Source organism: Macaca fascicularis, chromosome 18, assembly GCF_037993035.2.
Source record: "Macaca fascicularis isolate 582-1 chromosome 18, T2T-MFA8v1.1".
Taxonomy (NCBI): Eukaryota; Metazoa; Chordata; class Mammalia; order Primates; family Cercopithecidae; genus Macaca; species Macaca fascicularis.
The window spans coordinates 36,325,505-36,349,460 of NC_088392.1; the positions used below are offsets into that span (position 1 = coordinate 36,325,505).

The 23,956-nt window shown below is 34.0% G+C and overlaps 1 protein-coding gene across 8 annotated transcripts in view; it reads right to left on the reverse strand.

Annotated features, from left to right (window-relative positions):
- DCC (DCC netrin 1 receptor) overlaps positions 1-23,956 on the reverse strand; it is a 1,206,733-nt gene that overhangs the window by 180,952 nt on the left and 1,001,825 nt on the right. For all 8 annotated transcript variants that reach the window (XM_005586668.5, XM_074022755.1, XM_074022754.1 and 5 more), the window contains exon 15: positions 20,784-20,978. In XM_005586668.5, the coding sequence (XP_005586725.3) occupies positions 20,784-20,978 (195 nt within the window). The remainder of the gene's footprint in view (positions 1-20,783; positions 20,979-23,956) is intronic.

Consider the following 23,956-nt stretch of genomic DNA (forward strand, 5'->3'; position numbering starts at 1 on the left):
GTAAATATGCTTTTCTCATAACAAGAAAAAAAAGTATGCAGTATTCATTGTATTCCATTCACATTTATTTTCTGCTTCTTTCTGGAAAGCAAAAGCCTTACCACATTACAAAAATGGTAGATAGGATGAATTCAAAACTGGTATTGTTTCTAATTTGCATCTGCTATACACTAACATAAAAGATGTGGTTGACTGGCCAGAAAACACAATTATTTTGGATAGCTGAGGTAATATTTCCTTTGACTAAAAAGGTAAAACCATCTTATTCATCCAACTTCACTGCCAAGAATCTTCTAATGTGATCATTCCCTGTCACTCTAACGCTTTCTTTCTCCAATAGTGTTTTTTGTGTTAAATTATTTCTCAACTTTTCATTAAAAATATATTTGTTAGTTATGCTGCTTTATTAAGAAGGAAATGCTAGTTCAGAAATTAAAAAACAATGTTTAGGAGATTGGGGGGAAAAGTCCAACAACTAAGATTTTGTATTGATTTACTAGAGCTGCCATAACAAATACACAAACTTAAATAACAAAAATTGTTTCTTCACAGTTTTGAAGGCCAAACGTCCAAAACTGAGGTGTCAGCAGGGCCGCACAGTCCCTGAAGAATCTATGAGAGCATCCTTTCTTGCCTTTTCTGGATCCTGGTAGCTATCAGCATTCCTTGTGACTGTATCACTCCCATCTCTGTGTCTGTGTTCACATGACCTTCTCCTCTCGTCTCTCTCTACCATGTGCCTCTTATAAGGACACATCATGATTAACATGGGCCCACCTGATTAACAAGGATGATCTCATCTAGAGGTCCTTAACTTATTGATACTTGCAAAGATCCCTTTTCCAACTAAGGTCTCATTCACAGGTTCTGGAGGTTTGAACATGCACATATCGTCTTAGAGGCTCCCCTTAAAACCAGTACACCTTTTAAAGAAGTATCTCAGAAATCAAAAATTTCTAAAATGTCACTTCTCTGCTAATTATGAAGGAGGCTATGTTGACTTTCCCCTAAATGCTTGTAGAAGAAAATGATCCCTTATGTCATAACACTATGACTGTTCAGTAATACTCTATGCTACCAGCACAAATATTTAACCTGTCCTAATGAAAGACATGACATAACGACATATAAGGGTGTAAAGGCCTGCTTTACTGTAGTTCTGTTTGTACTTCTTATTATTGCAAGTTAATATACAATGGAGCATTAGACATACAAGTTGCTATTTTTTAAATGATTTATAACATGCTATTTCTGGACTGTATGGCCAGTTTTTTTTTTCTCTCATTTCAATGAGTCAGTAAATGCCTAGTTTAGGGAAAGGTCATTCCTATTGAATGAATAAAATTTGAGACAACATATAATACTTCCAAGTATGATTAAAAGACATTTCTAAGAATTGGGCTATATATAAACACTGACCTCTCCCAAATGATTATGCTAACTAAATAAAATATGTAAATAACTCATATAATGAATAACCTATTTGATTAACCGATATGTTTCAGAAGAAACATTGCTAGAAGTAATCAACTCTATTCTATTGCTGTCTTTAACTTACCAAATATATCTCTACCAGTCACAATGACTAGTATATATAAGATATATACTATCTTATTTTCCACATTTGTCTAACAAAGTACTGCTAAACACACACACAAAACCTAATAAACAGAAAATTCCTATGGAAACTATCTTATAAAATGATTTGCCACTTTTTTAAGGTTAATTTCTTTAAATTATGAACTATATAAATATTAATTATATATAAATATTAACTATCTGACCCAAATCTTGCTCTTCTCCCAGCACCTTAAAAAAAATTAAATGCCTGGACATGACTAGTCCTAAGAAGGGAACAGGATTCATGTAATTCTGAACCACACAGATAAAAGAAACTATGTTATGCAGAAGAAGATGGGATACAAGGTCTCGATGATGGATAAGTCAGGGGTCACTGAAATGGGTACCGAGTCAGGGCTCTCCAAAGTAAGAGCATAACAAATTTGGCTCTGGATGTCATTATAAAAATAGAAGGGACTTCTCCTTCAGGAATTCTGGATTTAAAGAAAGAGACCAACAGGTAGGGCGCAATTTTCCAGGGCTAACTAGGATTAATTAAATAATAACAGATTAATCATCTTTCCTTTTCATGGCTCATTCTTTAGAGCAGATACTGTGAAGTAGGGAAGATATATTTAACAATAATTATTCACATTTTTCAGAAAATGAGTAATTAATATCTCCTATTAATAAATTGCATCTTAGAAAGGCTTAGTCTATTCAAATACAACTACAGTGTAATTGCGGCTTCTCTTTTAACTCTGGATTCTTGTTTTAACAGCAGTTTTAAAAGTGGAGAATATTTTTTTTCTCATAAAAATAGATATGTGAAAAATGAGAAGAGAAGGCTAAAACAAAACAAAACAAAAGGATAAGTAAGAAAGAAAATAAAGGCTAGCTGACAGGTAAGTCTTACTAACTAGCTTAATGACTTGCACGCAAGTCCCCAGTATTTGTGATTCAGTTAATACTGCAGCAAAATGGCTGTTAAATATACAGCATGGACTCTTGGAATAATTTGGTAAGAGGAAAATACAAGAATATCACAGGTTACAAATTTTGAACCTCCAAAACCTGCACTCAAGTTATCTGTCTATTTATAACTCCTGCAACTCCCTTATATAAACTTGCATTAATGGTTCAATTAGTTTGTTCACTGAACCATGAGTCTCTTTTGCTTTTCCTTGACTCTGCAGTCTTATATACAGTATACAACATATCGTCCCATGAGGATGAATCCCACCTGATCTTTAAGTCAAAAATTCTCCAGCCAACATTTCTACCAAAACTCTTCTAACAACCTCATACCAAAGTAAACTTTCAAACTACTAATGCAATCACTGGTCTTAGAGAAACAATGTGACCACACTCATTCTTTCCATGAAATAATCTTATATTTATTATATTGGTGTTATATTTGTTATATTGGTGTAGCCTAGAATATGTTAGATAATATGTCTTACATCTGGGTGTGGTGGCTCACGCCTATAATCCCACCACTTTGGGAGGCTGAGGTGGGCAGATCATGAGGTCAGGAGTTCGAGACCAGCCTGGCCAACATGGTGAAAATTCCATTTTTACTAAAACTACAAAAAATTAGCCAGGCATGGTGGCAGGCACCTGTAATCCCAGCTACTTGGGAGGCTGAGGCAAGAGAATCACTTGAGCCCAGGAGGCAGAGGTGGCAGTGAGCCAAGACCATGCCTGGGCAACAGAGTGAGACTCCATCACAAAAAAAAAAAAAAAAAAAGAGAGAGAGAGAGAGAATATGTCTTATATTTCTTAATATTCCCCACTTTCCTCAGTATGGTTTCTTATGCTTAAAGTGACTCGATAAGTCATTTTATAAAATAATTTTGGTAAGAAATAATAAATTATCTGGTCTTTTAGCATACCATCTATCACAAGAATTTTTTTTCTAAGTAAGCAACTGCCTGCAATATGGAAAATTTACCCATTTAGTGTTTTGATTAATGTCAACTAAATGGTCAAGAAAATCTGAAAATAAAATTATAACTCAGATAACAATTCATTATATTATATTGAATTCATCTACATTTATAAAATAAAAGCACTGAAACACAGTAAACTTAATTTCAAAGCACTTATGAAAGGCTAAAAAAACAAGATATATTTTCCTTTGGATTCATTAGATTCTATATTCTACTCACATTTAGAACATAGTAACTGGACAAACTACTGGCACAGAGAAATAATAACATAAATAAGAAACATTTATAATCAAATTAGAGATAAAACTACATTTTAGAGCACACACATTAAAACTCTAGGAATAAAATTATATTCTCAGAAATTACTGATGTTAGCTTAAGAATAAGTAGGAATTACCTGTGTGAATGTTGAAATTATAAAATAATATCAAGGTAAATGAATTTCCTTCTAGAATGGCTTATACAGCATACAATGTATGAATTTTCAACGATCTATTCTGATCCCGCAGTCTGAAACGCAGCTGAAGTCCATGTTCACTATTGCTGCACTGTACATAAATGCTCTGAGTAAGATATTTTGGGAAAAAGCAGGGAGTAAATCTACCCTCCTTTCTAATTTCATTTACCATTAAATGACTTCTTTCAATGAAGTCTTTGTGATCAGGCTTTCTCAATTTTAGGTCAAACATCATTCTACATAATTCTTCTTAAACTCTGCCTCAAAAAATACAAAGCAGAATTTTGTTAACCAATACCTACAATGCACTTTGTTTCAAAATAATAAATGTTCTCTACATGGTGCTTATTCATTTTTTATTCATGTATGTCAACTATTCTTGAGGCTGCTAAAGTGCATTGATTTTTCCCATTTTAAATGTTTGCATGTCATAAACTTAAAACTTCTATATTCCATGCATGAATGGATTTTTTGATGGGTGGGATGCTGAAGTTAACATTGTAATTTACCTTGAATTCACTGAACTTAGAATGCACTCTGGGAGTTATAAAGGTTCATTTCTCCACAGGATAAAAGACCTATTTCTAAAAGCACTCAAGTTAAATTTACTCTCTAAAAATACAATATGACAGTTAGGATTCATTCTTGATGAGACTTGCGGCAGAAATCAGGAAATAGATATAATGCAGTTTGGCATTTTTGGTACTCTTAAAAAGCTAAAAGTTTTGGCATACTGAAATCATAAAATGATTGTTTAATCACTTATTAAAGAGCTCCAACTTCTGGTCAAAATGGATTAATAGGGAGTGGATGTATCCCTCTTGCCTGGAAAAACTTTAAAAAGTCCAAAATATGTAAAACAATAATTTTCAGACATTGGATATGAGGAAGATCAGTTCAGCTACCTCTAAGAGAAGAAAAATAAAGTGAGTACTTTGATTTCATTATCTCATTATATGGAAAGTTTCCAGGTTGCAGAAGAGAAAAGAACAACTCAGAAGAAGCCCAGTCCAGCAGTCTCCCTAAATTGAAGACACAAAGTTGAAAGTCTGATGTGACTTAAAGTAGCTAGAGTTTGTTGGGGAAGAATACAATAGAGAATAGAATTTCTCAGGAGAGCTCTGAAGATCTACAGAGATTTTCTCCCTCTTAAGTCATCATGTGAGTACTTATCAGTGCATGTGTATGAGGATACTTCCCAAGGCTGAGGACAAAACCATGCAATAGTAACAGAGTTACGAATCTTTGGTGCTCAGTGGGCACTTCATTGGCCAGATGGACAACCATGTAACTCACAGAAATTTGGGTAGAGTACTCAGATGGTATTGTCTCAGTAGTGGCACAAATTATCCCCAGTGCTCCAGTAACATCTAATAGATTAAAAGCAAACCTAAAAGGGGTTAATGCTTTTCAAAGTAACGTAACTGTATCTTAGAACAAAATGCAAGAATATTTTAAAAACACAAACATCTCTAGCACCCAACAAAATAAAAACATAAAAACCGGGAAACACAACTCATAATGAAGAAAAATAATAATAAATAGAAACAGACCTGGAAATGAGACAGATAAAATAATTCATAGACATGGACAATGAAAGTGTTATTATGACTGTATTATACATATCCAAGAAGGTAGAGGAGAGACTGAGTGGTACTGAGTTATGTGCAGTAGCTCACACTGCAAATCCTAGCGCTTTGGGAAGCGAAGTTAGAAGAATTGCTTGAGCCCAGGAATTTGAGGCTGAGTCATGATCACATCACTGCACTCCAGCCTGGGTGATAGAGAGAGACCCTGTCTCAAAAAAAAAAAAAAAAAAAAAAAAAAAAAAAAAAAAAAAGTGAATAAAACAAAATAAAGTATCTGTTTAATTGGAGTTCTGAGTTAAGAGCAGTGATATTGGGAGAAAGAAAAACTATGTAAAGAAATAATTGAAAACTTCTAAATTTGATGAAGTATCTCAACAATTCTCAATCAGAAGAAACATAATGAAAACTATACCAATATATCAAAATAAAATTGTACAAAATCCATGACAAGGAAATAATTCTTCAAAGCAGAGAGAAATAAAAACCATATTATGTGCAGTGGTGCAAAAATAAGAACGAATGCAGTAGTTTTGTTGGAAACAAGGCAATACATGAAATAATGGTGGAACATCCTTAAAAATACTGAAAGAAAATAATTTATCAGCCTAGAATTCTATGCCCAGTGAAAATAATTTTTAATGGCAAAATGAAAACTTTTTCACACATACAAAGATGGAAAATTAATCACCAGAACAATGATGTTACAAGAAATATTTAATATTAAAGAAGTCCTTCAAGATGTAAGAAAAATGATACCAGTCAAATATCTAAAATAATACAGAGGACAGAAGAACACCAAAACTGCTGTGTAGTTAGACAACACATTATTTTTTTAACCTTTAAAGGATATTTATTTATTTATCTATTTTTGTCTTAGTTCAGGTTTTAATGAAATAGCTTTAGCATTCTTGTTGAATATAATGTTGGTGGGTTTTACAGTTTTTAAATCATACTTTAAAAATTAGAATTGGCTCCTTATATTTTATCAAATACGTGCTTTTTTTTTTTTTTTTTTTTTTTTTTTTTTTTCCTCGAGTAGAGTTTCGCTGTTGTTGCCCATGCTGGAGTGCAATGGCATGATCTCGGCTTATTGCAACCTCTGCCTCCGGGTTCAAGTGATTCTCCTACCTCAGCCTCCCGAGTAGCTGGGATTACAGGCATGCATCACCACGCCTGGCTAATTTTGTATTTTTGGTAGAGACAGGATTTCTCCATGTTGGTCAGGCCAGTCTCTAACTCACATATTATTTTCTCCACTCTAAATAAACCTCTTCCAAACCACCCCACTTTAAATGAAATATCAACCATGTATTATTAAGTGGTATAGTATTTACTGAAGGTCAATAGTGGTAAGGTCAAGATATATAATATAAATTTTAAAGCAACCACTGAGGAAGCAAAACAGTTAGAGCTAATGAGCCCAGAAAGAGTGTAAGATGAATCATTAAAAATATTAAATAAAAACTGCAGAAACTTAGAAAACAATTCACACACACACACACATATACAAAGAAGGGACAACAGATGCAATACATACAAAATGAATAGCGGGATGGCAGTTATAAACTAAACCAGATCTATATTCACATTAAATGTAAATGGTCTAAACACTTTGATTAAATGTCAGAGATTGACAGATTGGATATAAAGAAAACTCCAAGTGTATGCTGCCAACAAAAAACCCACTTTAATTATAAAACACACATAGTTTTAGAGTAAAATAATGGATATATGTACCCATTATAGCACGATATGTATAATGCTGCATGATATGTATAATGATAACCAAAGTAAAAAAATGTATAGTCTGGATTGGATGCACTAATATCAAAATAGATTTCAGAATAAACAATAGTATCACCAGCGAAAAGGGATAGCTCATAAATGATAAAGTATTCATCCACAAGACATAACAATCCTAAATAATTATACACCTGATAAGAGATCTTCAAAACACATAGAACCGAAACCAATAGAATTAAAAGGAAAAACACACAAATCAATTGCTTAATAGAGGGAAATGCCCAGATACAGCATTTGCTTTTCTGTCTCTTTCCTCCAAGTCAGCTATGAATACAGCTCACAGAATAAATAATAAATACCGCTGTGATTAAACTCTGGGACTTGTACTGAAGCTATCAGTTGTATTGAATCAGAAACTTTAGGCTGTGTCCTATGTAGCTGGATTATATTATTTTGTTAGTGAATTGAAGATATTTTGCTTTTCCATATAGAAAGTGGGGTTTTCCTGTAATAGTGTGCTCTCTCTGTAAGTTCTGATCAGATTTGGATTTGATACCAGGCCTCCTTTCTTTATACTAATGAGTCAAGTCTTTACTGTTTATTACAATATTTAGCTGTTAGTGTTAATGTAACATTTAACTTTTAAAAAATTTAACAAAATGGCTTTGGCTTTTCTTATTTACTTAGTTACTTCTCTGTCTTACATAATTTGTAAAATTGGGATAATACCTAACATAGTGGGGAGGATGAAGAAATAGATTTGTTATTTCTAAAGTGCTTAGAAGAAACACACCAAGTAGCTGTCTGTAAATGGACTGACATGAGGAATTAAGAACGAGATCTAAGCTATTCTGACTCAGATAAAACATTTTCTTGAAAAGTAGAGACAATGAAGAAAATTATTTTTATTGTTTGAATGCTTGAATTTAATGTTGGTAGAATGAATGACCCACAGAATACTTTGCCAGTTTGTTTTGCAAATAACAACTCTGATTATAAAATACAAAATAAAATGTGAAAGTGTTATCTTAACAAAAGGAAAATGATGAAGACAGCTCTATTTGGAGATTTCTAATGAAATATATATATATATATATATAATATATTTGTACTCAATGAGAACATCTTTTCTTCTCCTGTTCAATGCTAGCATACAATACTAGTATCTTTTGTAACCAAGTTTTTCAAATAGCCTTAGAAAATTCACCAGGTATTTCCGGGTGCGGTGGCTCAAGCCTGTAATCCCAGCACTTTAGGAGGCCAAGACGGGCGGATCACGAGGTCAGGAGATCGAGACCATCCTGGCTAACCCGGTGAAACCCCATCTCTACTAAAAAATACAAAAAATTAGCCGGGCGAGGTGGTGGGCGCCTGTAGACCCAGCTGCTCGGGAGGCTGAGGTAGGAGAATCACTTGAACCCGGAAGCAGAGGTTGCAATAAGCCGAGATCACGCCATTGCACTCCAGCATGGGCAACAACAGTGAAACTCCACTTGAGGAAAAAAAAAAATAAAAAAATAAAAAATAAATAAAATTCACCAGGTATAAAACAATGCCTGTGCTTTGGACGTCAGAACCTCAGTGTAGAAAGTGAGAAAACAGTTACAAATAGAATAGTATGTATTATTAATGAATCACCCTGTGGCTGTCCTTAAAGACTTCTTGAAAATAGCTATAGGTTTAGAAGACACTAGATGCAGAAAAAATCATAAAAGATAAAATCCAGTCTTCCTGATATATTCTGAGTCATGATCTCATGGAGTGACCTTTTCTTATCCCCTCTCACTCCTCTCTGGGCAAGTAGTATTCACGTTGAATGAATCTAATTCTGTCAGTCAAGATTTTCTAATCAGAATTATATTATAGTTAAAACTAGAAATTTCTGCTTTTGCCTTTCACATCAAGCTGAATATCACTGTGTTGTTTAGATTTTTAAATTCATACTAATTAATTTCAGTAAATTAATATGTTTTAAGTAATTGTATGCATTTGATTAGTTATATGAGTCTTAAAATTTGACTCCTCAACTATTTTTTAAAATGTATTTGATACTGTACACTTTTAGGTGAAGAAGGTAAACTAGAATACTAAAAGCTTTAATGTTTATAAAAAACACAAATAAAAGCCCACGGAACTACATTATTCATATTGCTGAACTACTGATGTATAAACTAAGAAGAATAATGCCTTATTTACATATGCTTAACTTTTAAAACTTTTTGAATAAATACAAATGTCTTTACCTTTATTGTGTAAGTTGACTCTATATAAAAACTTGTAAGATGTATAACTATCATGTTGAACAGATGGGAAAATTGAGGCACAGAGAGTCCTGCAATGTGGGAATGAAAAGGCTACTGTGACACATATGGTCAATAATCCATTGTTAGAGACAGAACTCAAACCTTCATTTGAAACCACTGGACTATCAACAAATTTAATAACAAATAGAAAGCTCATTTTCTTATATACATATTTTTTACTAAACAGTACTAATTAATTTTTTCCAATCAGGGTTACAAAAGAATTTTTGGTACTATTTAGAACTGGATAATGAGTTTATTCAAAAAAGTTGAATATTTTTAATTAGCCAAAATTTTCTTATTATTGCAATGATCACAATATAAAGTTTGACATTTATAGCTCTTAAATTACCAACTTTCCAACTTCTAGTGACTTTTTTCAAAATCTGTTAACCCTCTGATACCATGACATAGGGACTAAAAGCATCTTTTGTTTTCTATTTTTACTGAGCTATTATAAAACCAGAGTTCAAATCACTTTTCTAGTATTAAACATTACAGAAAGGAGAAAAATATGGATCTACACTCAGATTAAGAGTTCTATTTAATTCCATATTTATTTACTTTTTTGTATGCTTAGCCTATGTTTTTAAATTGCTAGTCTACTAAGACAATGTCCTCTAATAAGCATCATTGAAAGGATAAGAATAAAAGGAAATTATAATGACTATTCATGGATATAACCTAAGTATCTTTATGTACTCTAATGGTTAAAACATTTCAGGAGTAATAGATATAAAACCCTAGAAGTTTTAATTGTATAGTCTTCCTTTCTAGGGCAATGCTAAATTCTAAGAACTTAGTTCCCTATACGTCTTTGTTAATCCACATCAATGGTGGTGAACGAGTTCTATTCATTTTCATTAAGATGTGATAGTTTTACATGGGCTAATTAGAATTGGAAGAACATAAATCCTCACAGGAATGTTTGCCATGTTTGTTTACTATCAGTTGGAAAAACATGGCTATATCTGTATATTTGTACATAATCAGGTTTGTTTTCTGATTCTCATGAATTGTAAATGTATTTGATGTTACTTTTTATCTTTTCCATTGTTTAAGAAGTTGAACACTATACTTTATAAAATGATTATTTAAATGCCTAAGCCAAATTCAGTTTTTTAAAATTACTAGACAGAAGTTCAACTTTAGTGAGAAGATTCCTCTAGCGTTTTATTTTTGCAACAGATATGGTTTGGCTGTGTCCCCACCCAAATCTCACCTTGACTTGTAACTCCCACAATTCCCACATATTGTGGGAGGAACCTGGTGGGCAGTGATTGAATTATGGGGGCAGGTCTTTCCTGCAGTGTTCTCGTGATAGTGAATGAGTGTCATGAGATTTGATGGTTTTGAAAAAGGGAGTTTCTATGCACAAGCTCTCTTTTGGCCTGCTGTCAGCCATGTAAGTTGTGATTTGCTCTTCCTGCCTTCAGCTATGATTGTGAGGTTTCCCCAGCCACACGGAACTGTAAGTCCAATTAAACCCCTTTCTTTTGTAAATTGCCCAGTCTTGGGTATATCTTATAAGCAGTGTGAAAATAGACTAATACAGCACATTGGTACCGAGAGTTGTGGGTTGCTGAAAAGATACCTGAAAATGTGGAAGTGACTTTGGAACTAGGTAACACGCAGAGGTTGGAACAGTGTGGAGGGTTCAGAAGAAAATGTGGAAATGTTTGGAACTTCCTAGAGACTCGTTGAATGGCTTTGCCCAAAAGGCTGATAGCGATATGAACAATAAAATCCAGGCTGAGTTGGTCTCAGATGGAAATGAGGAACTTGTTGGAACTGGAGCAAAGGTGACTCTTGTTATGTTTTGGCAAAGAGATTGGTGGCATTCTGCCCCGGCCCTAGAAATTTGTGGAACTTTGAACTTGAGGGAGATGATTTGGGGTATATAGCAGAATAAATTTCTCAGGAGCAAAGCATTCAAGAGGTGACTTGGGTGCTATTAAAGACATTCAGTTTTATAAGGGAACCAGAGCATAAAAGTTTGCAAAATTTGCAGCCAGATAATGTGATAGCAAAGAAAATCCCATTTTCTGAAGAGAAATTTAAACCAGCTGCAGAAAGTTGCATAAGTAACCAGGAGCCAAATGTTAATCACCAAGACAATGGAGAAAATGTTTCCAGGGCATGTCAGAGGTCTTCAGTGCAGCCCCTCCCATCACAGGCCTGGATGCCTAAGAGGAAAAAGTGGTTCTGTGGGCTGGGCCGGGGGTCCCTGTGTTGTGTGCAGCCTAGGGACTTGGTGCCCTGTGTTCCAGCTGCTCCAGCCATGGCTAAAAGATGCTAATGTAGAGATTGGGCCATGGCTTCAGAGGGTGTAAGCCTCCAGCTTTAGTAGCTTCCATGTGGTGTTGAGCCTGCCAGTGAACAGAAGTCAAGAATTGGGGTTTGGGAACCTCCACTTAGATTTCAGAGGATGTATGAAAATGTCTGGATGTCCAGGCAGAAGTTTCTTGCAGGGGAGGGGCTCTGATGGAGAACCTCTGCTAGGGCAGTATGGAAGGAAAACATGGGGCTGGAGCCACCATACAGAGTACCTAATGGGGCACTGCCTAGTGGAGCTGTCAGAAGAGGGCCACTGTCTTCCAGACCCCAGAATGGTAGATTCACTGACAGCTTGTACCATGTGTTCAGAAAAGCCACAGACACTCAATGCCAGCCCATAAAAGCAGCCAGGATGGAGGCTGTACCCTGCAAAACCACAGGAGAGAAGCTGCCCGAGACAATGGGAGCCAACCTCTTGCATCAGTGTGACCTGGATGTGAGACATGGAGTCAAAAGAGATCATTTTGGAGCTTTAAGATTTGACTGTCCCTCTGGACTTTGGACTTGCATGGGGCCTATAGCCCCTTTGTTTTGGCCAATTTCTCCCATTTGGAATGGCTGTATTTACCTGACGTCTGTCTCTGCATTTTATCTAGGAAATAATTAACTTGGTTTTGACTTTACAGGCTCATAGGCAAAAGGGACTTGCCTTGTGTCAAATGAGACATTGGACTGTGGGCTTTTGAGTTAATGCTGAAATAATACTTTGGGGGACTGTTGGGAAGGCATGCTTGGTTTTGAAATGTGAGGATATATGATTTAGGAGGGGCCAAGGGCAGAATGATATGGTTTAGCTGTTTCCCCACCCAAATATCATCTTGAATTGTAACTCCCACAGTTTCCACATGTTGTAGGAGGAATCCAGTGGGAGGTAGTTGAATTATGGGAACAGATCTTTCCTGCACTGTTCTTCTGATAGTAAATGAGTCTCATGAGATCTCATGGTTTATAAAGGGGAGTTTCTCTGCATAAGCTCTCTTTTTGCCTGTTGCCCTCTATGTAAGATGTGACTTGCTCATCCTTGCCTTCCACCATAATTGTGATGCTTCCCCAGCCACATGGAACTGTAAGTCCAATTAAACCTCTGTCTTTTGTAAATTGCACATTCTCAAGCATGTCTTTATTAGCAGCATGAAAACAGACTAATATAGCAACTAAATTATATATTTCAGAGTCATTTTTAGTTCCTCTAATACATGTTGTTAGTAAATAAGTGCTATAGTGCCAAATGTAATTCAGATGTTAAATACACTGCCCAGGAAGTCATCTTATTTTATCAAGAATGTTCACAATAACAGCTGTCCAAAAATATTTAAAATGGGACTGCGAGTTTCCAATTATTCTCTGATTATGTAAGCTCCTTTTAGCTTATCCATCCCACTGATAACAGCCGCAAGTTCTAAACAAGATACAAAACAATCTCCGCCAAAACCAGAATCCCAACAATATGAGGTCTGAGTATTTTACAAAACTAGGCGGATTTGGAATTAAGATCTTGGTGAAGCGACTAACATTGGAATTAGTTTTCTTTCGCTCCAAGAAAACTTTGCAGCATGGAAAGCACATCAGTACCGTCAGCTGGCACTCCAGTAGAAACCCTCTCCACTTTCTGCCAGAAGAATCACTGAAAGACATTGCAGGGGATGAGGGAGTTACAAAAAGTATACAGAAAAGAGTTCTGGAGACAGAGGTGTCCTGATTCTGAGTAAAAATTTGCATAAATCTCCATCTAACCACTAAGCAGAGCAAAGGCTTAGGAAACTTAACCAAGATTTTAATTGCTGCCTAGAGAAAGCAAAATCGATCTTACAATCTGAATCTAACTGTTGATTGCCTTCTAAAACCAATATATCAAAAATTTTTCAAGGATTGTAATAAAACCCAGATTCTACAACTTAACATTGACAATGCCCAACATATAGTCTAAAATTATACAACATACAAAAAAAAACTGGTAAATGTAGTCCATTTTCAAGTGAAAAAGCAAATAGATGCCCAACCCAAATGGTGCAGTGTTAAAATTATCAGAGAAACATGCTAAAGTAACTTTTATAAGTACACTCTCAGAGGTAGTTTGTACTTGCAAGGAATATAGAAAATCTCAACAGAGTAGTAGAAAATGTAGAAAAAATGGAGATTTTAAAATTAAAAAGAGGACAATGTTTTAAAATATAATGACCTTTACCATATAACCCTAACAATGAAATGGAGGTAATGAAGGAATTTATCAGTAAGCATGATAATAGATAAAGCATTCAATATCAAGAAAAGAGTAAAAAGGTTAAAAAACAAAAGAAAACATCACAGTTCTGAGAATGTATAAGATAAAATTCAAATGTCTAAAATACATATGATTACAGTGTCAGAAGGAATGTGGTGAATAGTGGGGAAAAATATTTGAAGACAAAATGACCAAAATTGGTGAAAACATAAATTTATAGATTTAATAAGCATGAAACACAGAGGCAAGATATAGTAAAAAATGACTATGCCTCTATATAAGATAATCTAGCTGCTCGAAATCAATTATTTCAAAGAAGTCTTAAAAGCACCCAGCAAAAAAATAAAAAAGTTTATATTACTACAGGGAAACAACATTTTGAATGTTATGTTGACACAAGCCTGTTTTCCCAGCTACTCTGGAGGCTGAGGTGGGAGGATTACTTGAGCCTGGGAGGTCAAAGCTGCAGTGAACCATGAGAGCTCCACAGTACTCCAACCTGGCCAACAAAACATGATCTCATCTCAGGAAAAAATAATAATAATAAAACTTAAAACAAAAAAAATCAAATAATCCAAAAGAAGTCAGGAAAGGGAAAACAGGGACACAAAAAAGCAATCTGATAAACGGAAAACAAAAATAAAATTCAACCATATGTATAATTACATTAAGTTGCAATGGTCTGAAACGCTAATGTTTTTTCATCAAAAACCATAGAGTCAAGTATACAGAGAAACAACACCTTTAAAGAACTGGAGAAAAGAAAAAAAAAGTCTGTCAATGTGGAATTATATATCCAGTGAAAATATTTTTCATGAAAAAAAAAAACTAGAATGAAGACATTTTTAGATAAAGCAAAATGAAGAAAAGTTGCCACCTGACTGAACTACAAAGAACGGTAAAGGAAGATTTTCAGTCTAAAGGGAAATAATACTGGATAAGAACTTCATCTTCAGATACAAATGAAAAGCATAAGAAATGTTATATATCTGGCTAAATAGAAAACATCATAGTTTCCCCTTAAAAAAAATCCATGACTGCATAATACAATAAATATATAAGACTATCCAGCGGAATTTTCAATGCAAGCACATGTAATACATATGACCATTACAACACAATTAATAGCCCATATGATAAAGAGACCTGTGCAGTTGCAGGTTTCTGTATTTTATATGATATGCTACGATGTTAGCCTAAATAAAGTGGGAAAGATTAAATATATAGATGGTATCTCCTAGAGCAATCACTAAGAGCAAGAATCAGTAAATTACAGTTGAGCGGACACTATTTTTGTATAGCCCATGAGTTAAGAATGGTTTTTATATATTTAAATAGTTGTTAAATTAAAAAAGACAGAATTTTATAACATGTAAAAGTTTATAATATATACATAAATTATATAAAATTATAGGTTCCTGGGTCCACAAATAAAGTTTTATTAGGACACAGCTATGTTTATTTATGTATGTATTGTCTTTGGCTGCTTTCATGCTATAATAGCTGAGTTGAGGGGTGGTGATAGAGACTATTACATATCTGTGAAGCCTAAAGTGTTTAGTCTCTGGTCCATTATAGAAAAAGTCAGCTGATCCTTTATAAGACATATTTCTTTTCTTTCCTTTTTTTTTTTTTTTTTTTTTCCCGACACAGAGTCTTGCTCTGTCACCCAGGCTGGAGTGCAAAGGGGTGATCTTGGCTCACTGCAACCTCACTGCAATATGCAATATGACCTTACTGCAATATGCAATATCAGACATATTGCTAAATGCTACTAATAACTCAAATTTAGGCTGGGTGTGGTGGCTCACACCTGCAATCCCAGCACTTTGGGAGGCCGAGGCAGATGGATCATGAGATCAGGAATTCAAGACCAGCCTGGACAACAGTGTGAAATCCCGTCTCTACTAAAAATACAAAAGTTAGCTAGGCACAATGGCACACACTTGTAATCTCAGCCACCTGGGAAACTGAGGCAGGACAATTGCTTGAACCTGGGAGGCAGAGGGAGCAGTGAGCCAAGATCACTCCACTGCACTCCAGCCTGGCCAACAGAGTGAGATTCTGGCTCAAAAACAAAGAAACAAACAAACAAAAAACAAAAAACAAAACAAAACAAAACAAAACAAAAAACCAAAAAAAAGAAAGGAAGAAAAGAAAACCAATAATAACTAGATAACTAGGAAAATCCCAAAATTTGAAAATTAAGTACCACCTTACTAAATAACTTAGGGAGAATAATAAATCACAGGAAAATTAGGAAATGTTTTGAACTAAATGGTAATAAAAATACAACATATCAAAATTTGTGGAATGCACATAAAATGATACCTAGAGGAACAACAATGGATGCATACATTATAAGGTTCATATGTCAATAAATTAGAAATAGAAGACGAGATCTAAAATAAGTATCAGGAGGGAAGCAGTCAAGATAACAACAGAAATGAAAGAAATAAAACAGAGATAGATAATAGAAAAGTTAATAATGTCAAAGGCTCTTTTTTGAAAAGATCAACAAAATTAGTAAACCCCTGTCTAGACATCACAAAAAAAGAAAGGAACCAGAAAAGAACAATATCAGAAATGAAAAAGCAATTAATAACCATAGATAACAGATAAAGAGAACATTATGAATAACTCTATGTCGACAAGAGACAAAATGAAATGTATGGATTTTATTAAAAATTTAACTTACCAAAATCAATACAAGAGAGTACGTAAATCAGGCCTCTATCTGTTTAAAAAATTAAATCTATTATCAAAGCCTTCCTATAAAAAAAACTCAGGTCCAGATGATTTCATTAGTAAAATCTATAAAATACTTAAAAAATAAATAAAATCCATTTTTACACAAATTTTCTGTAATAGAAGGGGAGTAAATATAGTCCAGCTCATTTTATGAGCCAATCTAATGGGAGTAAAAGAGAAACAGGATATAGACACTATAGGAAAAGAAAATTGTAGACGAATATAACCTACTGAATATAGGCACACACACAAAAAAATCCTTAATAAGCATTAACAAATCAAACGACATAAGAAAAGGATAATACATGATGGCCACACAGGATACATACAGGAAATTCAAGATTTGTTACCCTTAAAAAATAAATCAATGTAATTCACTGTATTTTTAAAAAAGAAAAAAAATAATTTCAAAAGATAGAAATTTGTCTAATAAAATTCAATGAATATTCATGACCAGAATTTCTAGAAAACTAGAAAGAGTATAACATTTCCTCAATCTCACAAAAGACTTAGATAAAGAGCCCAGAGGTAATAATCTATTTCATGGTAAAGACTAAATTTTTTTTATCTTAAGATCAGACACAAGGGAAAGATACCTGCTTTCAGCACTTTTATTCAGTATTTTACTACAGATCCTAACCACTGAAGTAAGGCAACAGAAAGACATAAAAGAGACAGAGATAAGAAACTAAATATAAAACTTTCTCTTTGCATAGATATGTTTGACTAAATGGAAAATTTTACATAATCTAAAACACTAATGGAATATATAGGTAAATTTAATAGGTATTAGGATACAAGGTTAGCATTAAAAAATCTCTTGTATTCTATACATTTATAAACACAATAATACATCTATATATTATATAATCCATCTATAAATCTACTATAGTAAAAATTGATTTAAAATAAATTTTAACAGTTCTATTTAAAATAATCCAAATATATATGTATATATAATATACATATGTACATATATTTAGAAATATTCAAATATATGTGTATAATTTAAATAGTCCTAAATATATGTACATATATTCAAATATATATTTCCAAATATATATATATATATACATACACACATTTTTGGGGGGTATTTCTAATATATGTATATTCCTACATATATTATTTAGGAATAAGTTTAATGTAAACATTGAAGACCTTTACACTTGAAACTATAAAGTATTACTGAGATAAATTAGAGAAAAGATTATAAAAATAAACAAATATTATACCTCAATAATGCTCTTTTAAAAACGCCAAAAAGTACACTTTTAACGTACACAATGTACTGTATATAAATAATACGTGAATAAAGATGTAAAGACAGATAACTTGATAGATAAATAGATCAATTGGTAGGTAGATAGTGAGTTTTTTAAAAAGTGGTTTGGTTTCAAATTAATTTTGCTAAGAAGTATTAAATTCAGATCTTGTGTGTCTATATCATATATCAAGTCTGGCACTAGGGCTATTGAACTAAAAGGAGTAAAATGTCAATAGACTAATTATAAATATTTAATAGTATAAATATTGATTAATGAAGCTCTATGCCTATAGTAGGCAAGTTGTTTGTTTGCTTTTAATTAGGCAATATTAGATATTACTCAAGATGTTCTTCTATTTCCAGTCCTGAAGCTGATCACAGTGTCTGGTGTCAAAACTGCAAATAAAATGCTGTTTAGAAGTCTTGCTTTCTCATGAAATAGATGAAGGGGTTTATCGGTCAATTATACAACAAATAACTTTTTTATAGTTTAATATACAACCATGATACTTGAAGTTATGACTGACCCTATGCTTAAATGAATTAAACTTACTTTAATTCACTTTTAGTTGTATACTTGTCATACAGTCCTTAAAACATAAAATTTCCTTTTCTTTATTATGTATATGTAATGACTAGACAACTTTGCCTTTCAAAAACTTTAAAAATTAAACAAAGTTATAAATACCTTCTCAAAAAGTTACTACAGAAACTGATGTGTCAATTTTAATGCTCACTAGAATAAATAAAACAATTGGTGATGTATTTGCAGCGTGAACGTAGACTTGAATAAATCCTTATCTTTATAAAGATTAGAGCTTAAGGTATGTCTCTCACACACACTTTGGCTAAATAGTGAAAACACATGTTAGAAAAATGGCAGTTCATGGTAACCATGTGGATATTTAATGAACAACATGCTAATTATTGTATTTCATATTAAGACACGAGACTATGTTAAAAGAGTATCAACTGGTAGAACTTACATACCTATCTATGTGTGTGTGTAATTATTGTTTCCAGGTAAGTTGTAGAGTGCAAATTCATAATTATTACTGAGACAGGTTCATATCCCATTTTACCTTTAACAATTTTCCTAGCTCTTTAGAATAGATTTTCCAGAGACTTTTTCTGTTTTTCTTGTTAAGCATTTGGGGAGATTTGCCAATGTTAATCTCCCAAACACCTAAACTTGACTAAATTTGGAGACCTTTGGAATGTTTTTTTGGTAACAAAGATAATCATTATCTAAAGGATAGGGTCAACAATGCAGTTTCCCTCCTGACTTGCTCTGAGTCCTGACTTCCCTCCTGACCTCCCTCCTTCTGTCTGGTGAGTGGCATCAAGATGAACTGTCAAACATGGTGGATGCTGAATAATGGATAAGTGGGAGTCCCCTGACATAGGTTTGACAGCCATAAATATGAGTTTTGTGATTGCCTTTACATTCAAACTCAGGAAATGATGGAAAGAATATTATTTCTAAATGCCAAGCTAACCAAAATTATGGAGATTTTCAGTAGGTGTTTCTCTTATTAGTGTTTGAAGCAATTATAGAGAGAATGGGTCAGTGTAATTTTCCTCCTTTATTGAGAAAATCTTTTCTTGCTACTGCATTTTAGTTATTCAAATTCAAATCAGGCTTCTCATCACAAATGTTCTGTTTGTGAGAGACATTGCAAATCCCCCCACCCCCTACACCTTGCCTGCCCAATCAAGCTGCATTTCCAGTGGGGTCATATAATATGGTATGAAATCAACAGGTAGAATCAACTTACATTTTGCTTTATGAAAATTATTTAACTTACTGGCATCCTGATACATCATATTTACTTTATTTCTCTGTGTTAATAATATAACCTCCTACAGCACTATGGGAAATCAGATCTAAAATGAATACGAACACTTTTACACACATTAGACCTCTCTCAATGAACAAGTTTTCAATGAATTCAGAATATCACAACTGAAGCATTGTATTCAGTAAAAAATGAGGTTGAGTTGAGCACAATAAGAAAACCTAGATCGGTAGAGGCAGGGAAACATGCAGGATGGAGTTTGATCATTCTGATGTATTGTCATGACTGAAAATTCCTTCTTTCATCTTCTTTTGCAGTCATAATGACATAGTCTTTAACATTCATATTTGTGAATATTAAGGGAAAAGAAGGCGCTATGACTAGATAATTCAAGGTTAAAGAAAAATTAACAGAACATTTTCCCAGTGAGAACAAAGATGAAAAATGTGTTGACTTTCTTTTTACAGAAATTATTAGGATCAGAAGTTTCCATTGACCACTGGAAAAAGAAAAATGGCCCAATGCACTTTTTGTATCCTATAACCCATAAGCAAGGGCACACACCAGAGCAACTCCCATTACAGATCTCTCTTGATCTAATTCCTGAAATTCCAAATTCAAAGAAGAAATTGTATGTGTGCGTCTCTGTGTGTGTGTGTGTGTGTTGATAGAGAGCTGCTTTCAGAGTTAAAACATGCTGTAAGTTGAAACCACAATCCCATGGAACAGTTTTCCAAGAAATAAAATTATTTAAAATAAATCATTAATTCCCCTTAATAGAATAAACAAATCGCAGATACTCACCTAACCTCTCAATGGAATAATATCGCTGCTTGCTGTCCACACGCACTGTCTCAGCGTAAGGGCTCCCAACGCCATAGCCGATAATATAACCTCGCACCACGATGTTTGGGTTCAAGGGAGGAGTCCAACTCATGATGATGCAGTTGGTCTGGGGCCTCACATGGAGAGAGCTTGGTTGATCAGGAACTTGAGATTCTAGCATTCAAAAAGAGGCATCATCAGCATGTCTCATAACAGAAAATGTAGCATGGCAGAACACCATTTAAGCAAGACAAATAATGCATCACCTATTGCCCAAGTCACTCTTTATTTCAGCATGTGATACATTTTCTACGTTGGATTTCACTGTCACAAAATTTCTTAAGCACACAAGAATACCAAGTTCTTTCCATGGCCATGGTAGGTAGCATCAATGCATCTTTATTCAAAGAGTGTCTTATCTGGGCTTTTTTCTTTTTACATGTTTCTTCTTAGGTATCATTAATGAAGGGTAAAAACCAAGGCAGATGTAAGAATAATAGAATGGAGAATAAAACGTCAATGCTGTCTTATCCAATGATTATTTACTACGATTTAACTAAAAACAAAAACAAATTAACCAGTCTTTCTTATGTAATTGTCAGGAGAAACAGTTAAGGGCCATGATCTGTCCAGCATGATTAGGATTGTACTTGATTCATGGTTTATTAAATCAGTGAAAAATGCATTTATTATTAAAAGAAAAAAGAAAGTGGCCTGGATTAACGCCTCACAACCTTTGGACCTGTGAAAAGTAATGCCACGTTCTGTCGTTTACTAGCTCTGTGTCCTCATGAAAATATTTCACTTCTCTGAGTTTCCCTTCTGATTAAGTTGGCATTCCAAATATTGATTGACTCAAAGCCTGAGCTCTGGAAGTAAGAAAGAGCAGAGTTCAAACTTGTACTATATGCTAACTGTCTGTGAGATTTTGAGATATTATTTATCCTCTTTAAGCCTCAGTTCCCTAACCTGTAGAATGAAGATATGGTGTTGAGAAGATTTAATGAGATAATTCGTACAATCATACTCATTATGAGTAGCAAATAAATTCTCAAATATTGCTAGATATTAAAAAGAGAATGTGCATGCCACCCTGACATACATTTTCTTTTAAAGGAATTGTGTGTTGAAAATTAGTAAGTTTTAATAATAAATTGTTCTGATTTTTATGTTGCCATTCTTCCCTGTTTCCTAGTCCTAAAAAAATATATTTTTTTTCTGGACACCAATCATTATTCAATTTATATTTATTTATTTATTGAGACAGAGACTCACTCTGTCACCCAGGTTGGAGAGCAGTGACATGGTCACGGCTCACTGCAACCTCTGCCTCCTGGGTTCAAGCAATTATCTGCCTCAGCCTCCTGCGTAGCTGAAATTACAGGTGCCTGCCACCACACTTGGCTAATTTTTGTATTTTTGGTAGAGATGGGGTTTCATCATCTTGGGCAGGATTATCTTGAACTTCTGACCTCGTGATCCACCTGCCTCAGCCTCCCAAAGTGCTGGGATTACAGGCTTGAGCCATCACACCCAGCCAATTAACAAATATGTATACAACACCTATTATGTTTGAGATTTGAGCCTCGGTACCTATAATGTTCAGGATATAGGAAGAACAAATATGGCAGACACAAAACCTGGACTATTGGAGTTTATAGACTAATGAGAAACAGGCAAGTAAAAAGGCAGTTACAATAGATTATGATAAATATTTTGATTGGCTAAATACAAGCACATGTAGCCTCTTCTTTGAAAATCAGGGAAGTATTATGCAAAGATATGTAAGAAAGAATATGCCCATCCAAACTTCAATAAGTGCTTAACACACTTCTTGGCAATTAATAAGTACTCAAAAACATCAGTGATTTGAATTTTATTCAAGTGATTCTGTTCATTATTTATGTTCCAGAAATGTCTGTGTCCAGTGATTTAGAAAATCTCTGAAGGTAACATATGCCAAATTATGCAAGGAAATCTGATGACTAGAGGTAATATTACTTTTTTTCCTCAATGTAGTACCCAAAACTGGCACAGTCCCCACCACTCTTATTCATATGCAGCATTCCCACTTCCAGCTTAAGTGATAGATGGAAGCATGTTCTTATTAAAGTTTTCAAAATAGGTACCATTTTCAAAAGATTCTAAAGCTTTTCAAAAGATTCTAAAGTTGCCACATCGACAGAATTTTCTAAAGATGCTTTTTCCCCAAAGATGGCCCTTTGTGAGCAAAAAGCGAAGCTATTATTTGTCTGCCCTAAAAAAGCCTATGATATAATATGCAAAGACATCATAAAAAATTATGTCTCAAATGTGGATATAAGCCTTAACGGCAGAAACACGATGTTTGTGAAGTATTTCCTAATATAAACTCTAAGTAAAAGTAATAAAAGAGATGAAAAGGATGGATTAATACTTTTCAACCCTATTGCCACAGTCTCACCAGTGCCCTTGAAATGTAATGGACTCTCAGTCAGTGCTGTTTAGCACATTTGAAGTTTTTGCACTGACTTTTAAAACAACAAGATAATCTGCCTAATCATACACTAAGAAAATAAACTAGATCTTCTGCATTTATGACTTTTTAAAAGCAATATGAAATCATAATGATTTGAATGACAATATTTAACATCTTTTAGAATAAAAGGGAAAACCGTTTAAACTGTTAAAATGTTTTCAGAACAGTAACTATCCATATTTCTGAAAACCAACGAATAGTTCTCTTGCAAATTGGTTAAGTTAGTAACTACAGAATTTTATTCATCGGCGCTTTAAACATATCATTGTAATGCATACACCAACTGGCTCTTGAAAAAGAGGAGCTTTTAAAATGTAAGACTCCCCTTTATCCTTCACTGTATGAAAATGTTTCAATCCTAGAGGCAAGCCTCAAAATAATTTTTAATATCAGAAAAAAAGTTAGTACATAAGAAGATATGTTGCCTCTTCATCTAAATACTAATTAGGTTTGTGTGTGTGAGAGACAGAGACAGGATGTTCTCCTGTCTCCCAGGCTGGATTGCAGTGGTGATATCACAGCTCACTGCAGCTTCTAACCCTCTGACTCAAGTCAACCTCCCACCACAACCTCCCTAGTAGCTGGGACTACATACAGGCATCACCATGCCCAGCTAATTTATTTATCTATCTAT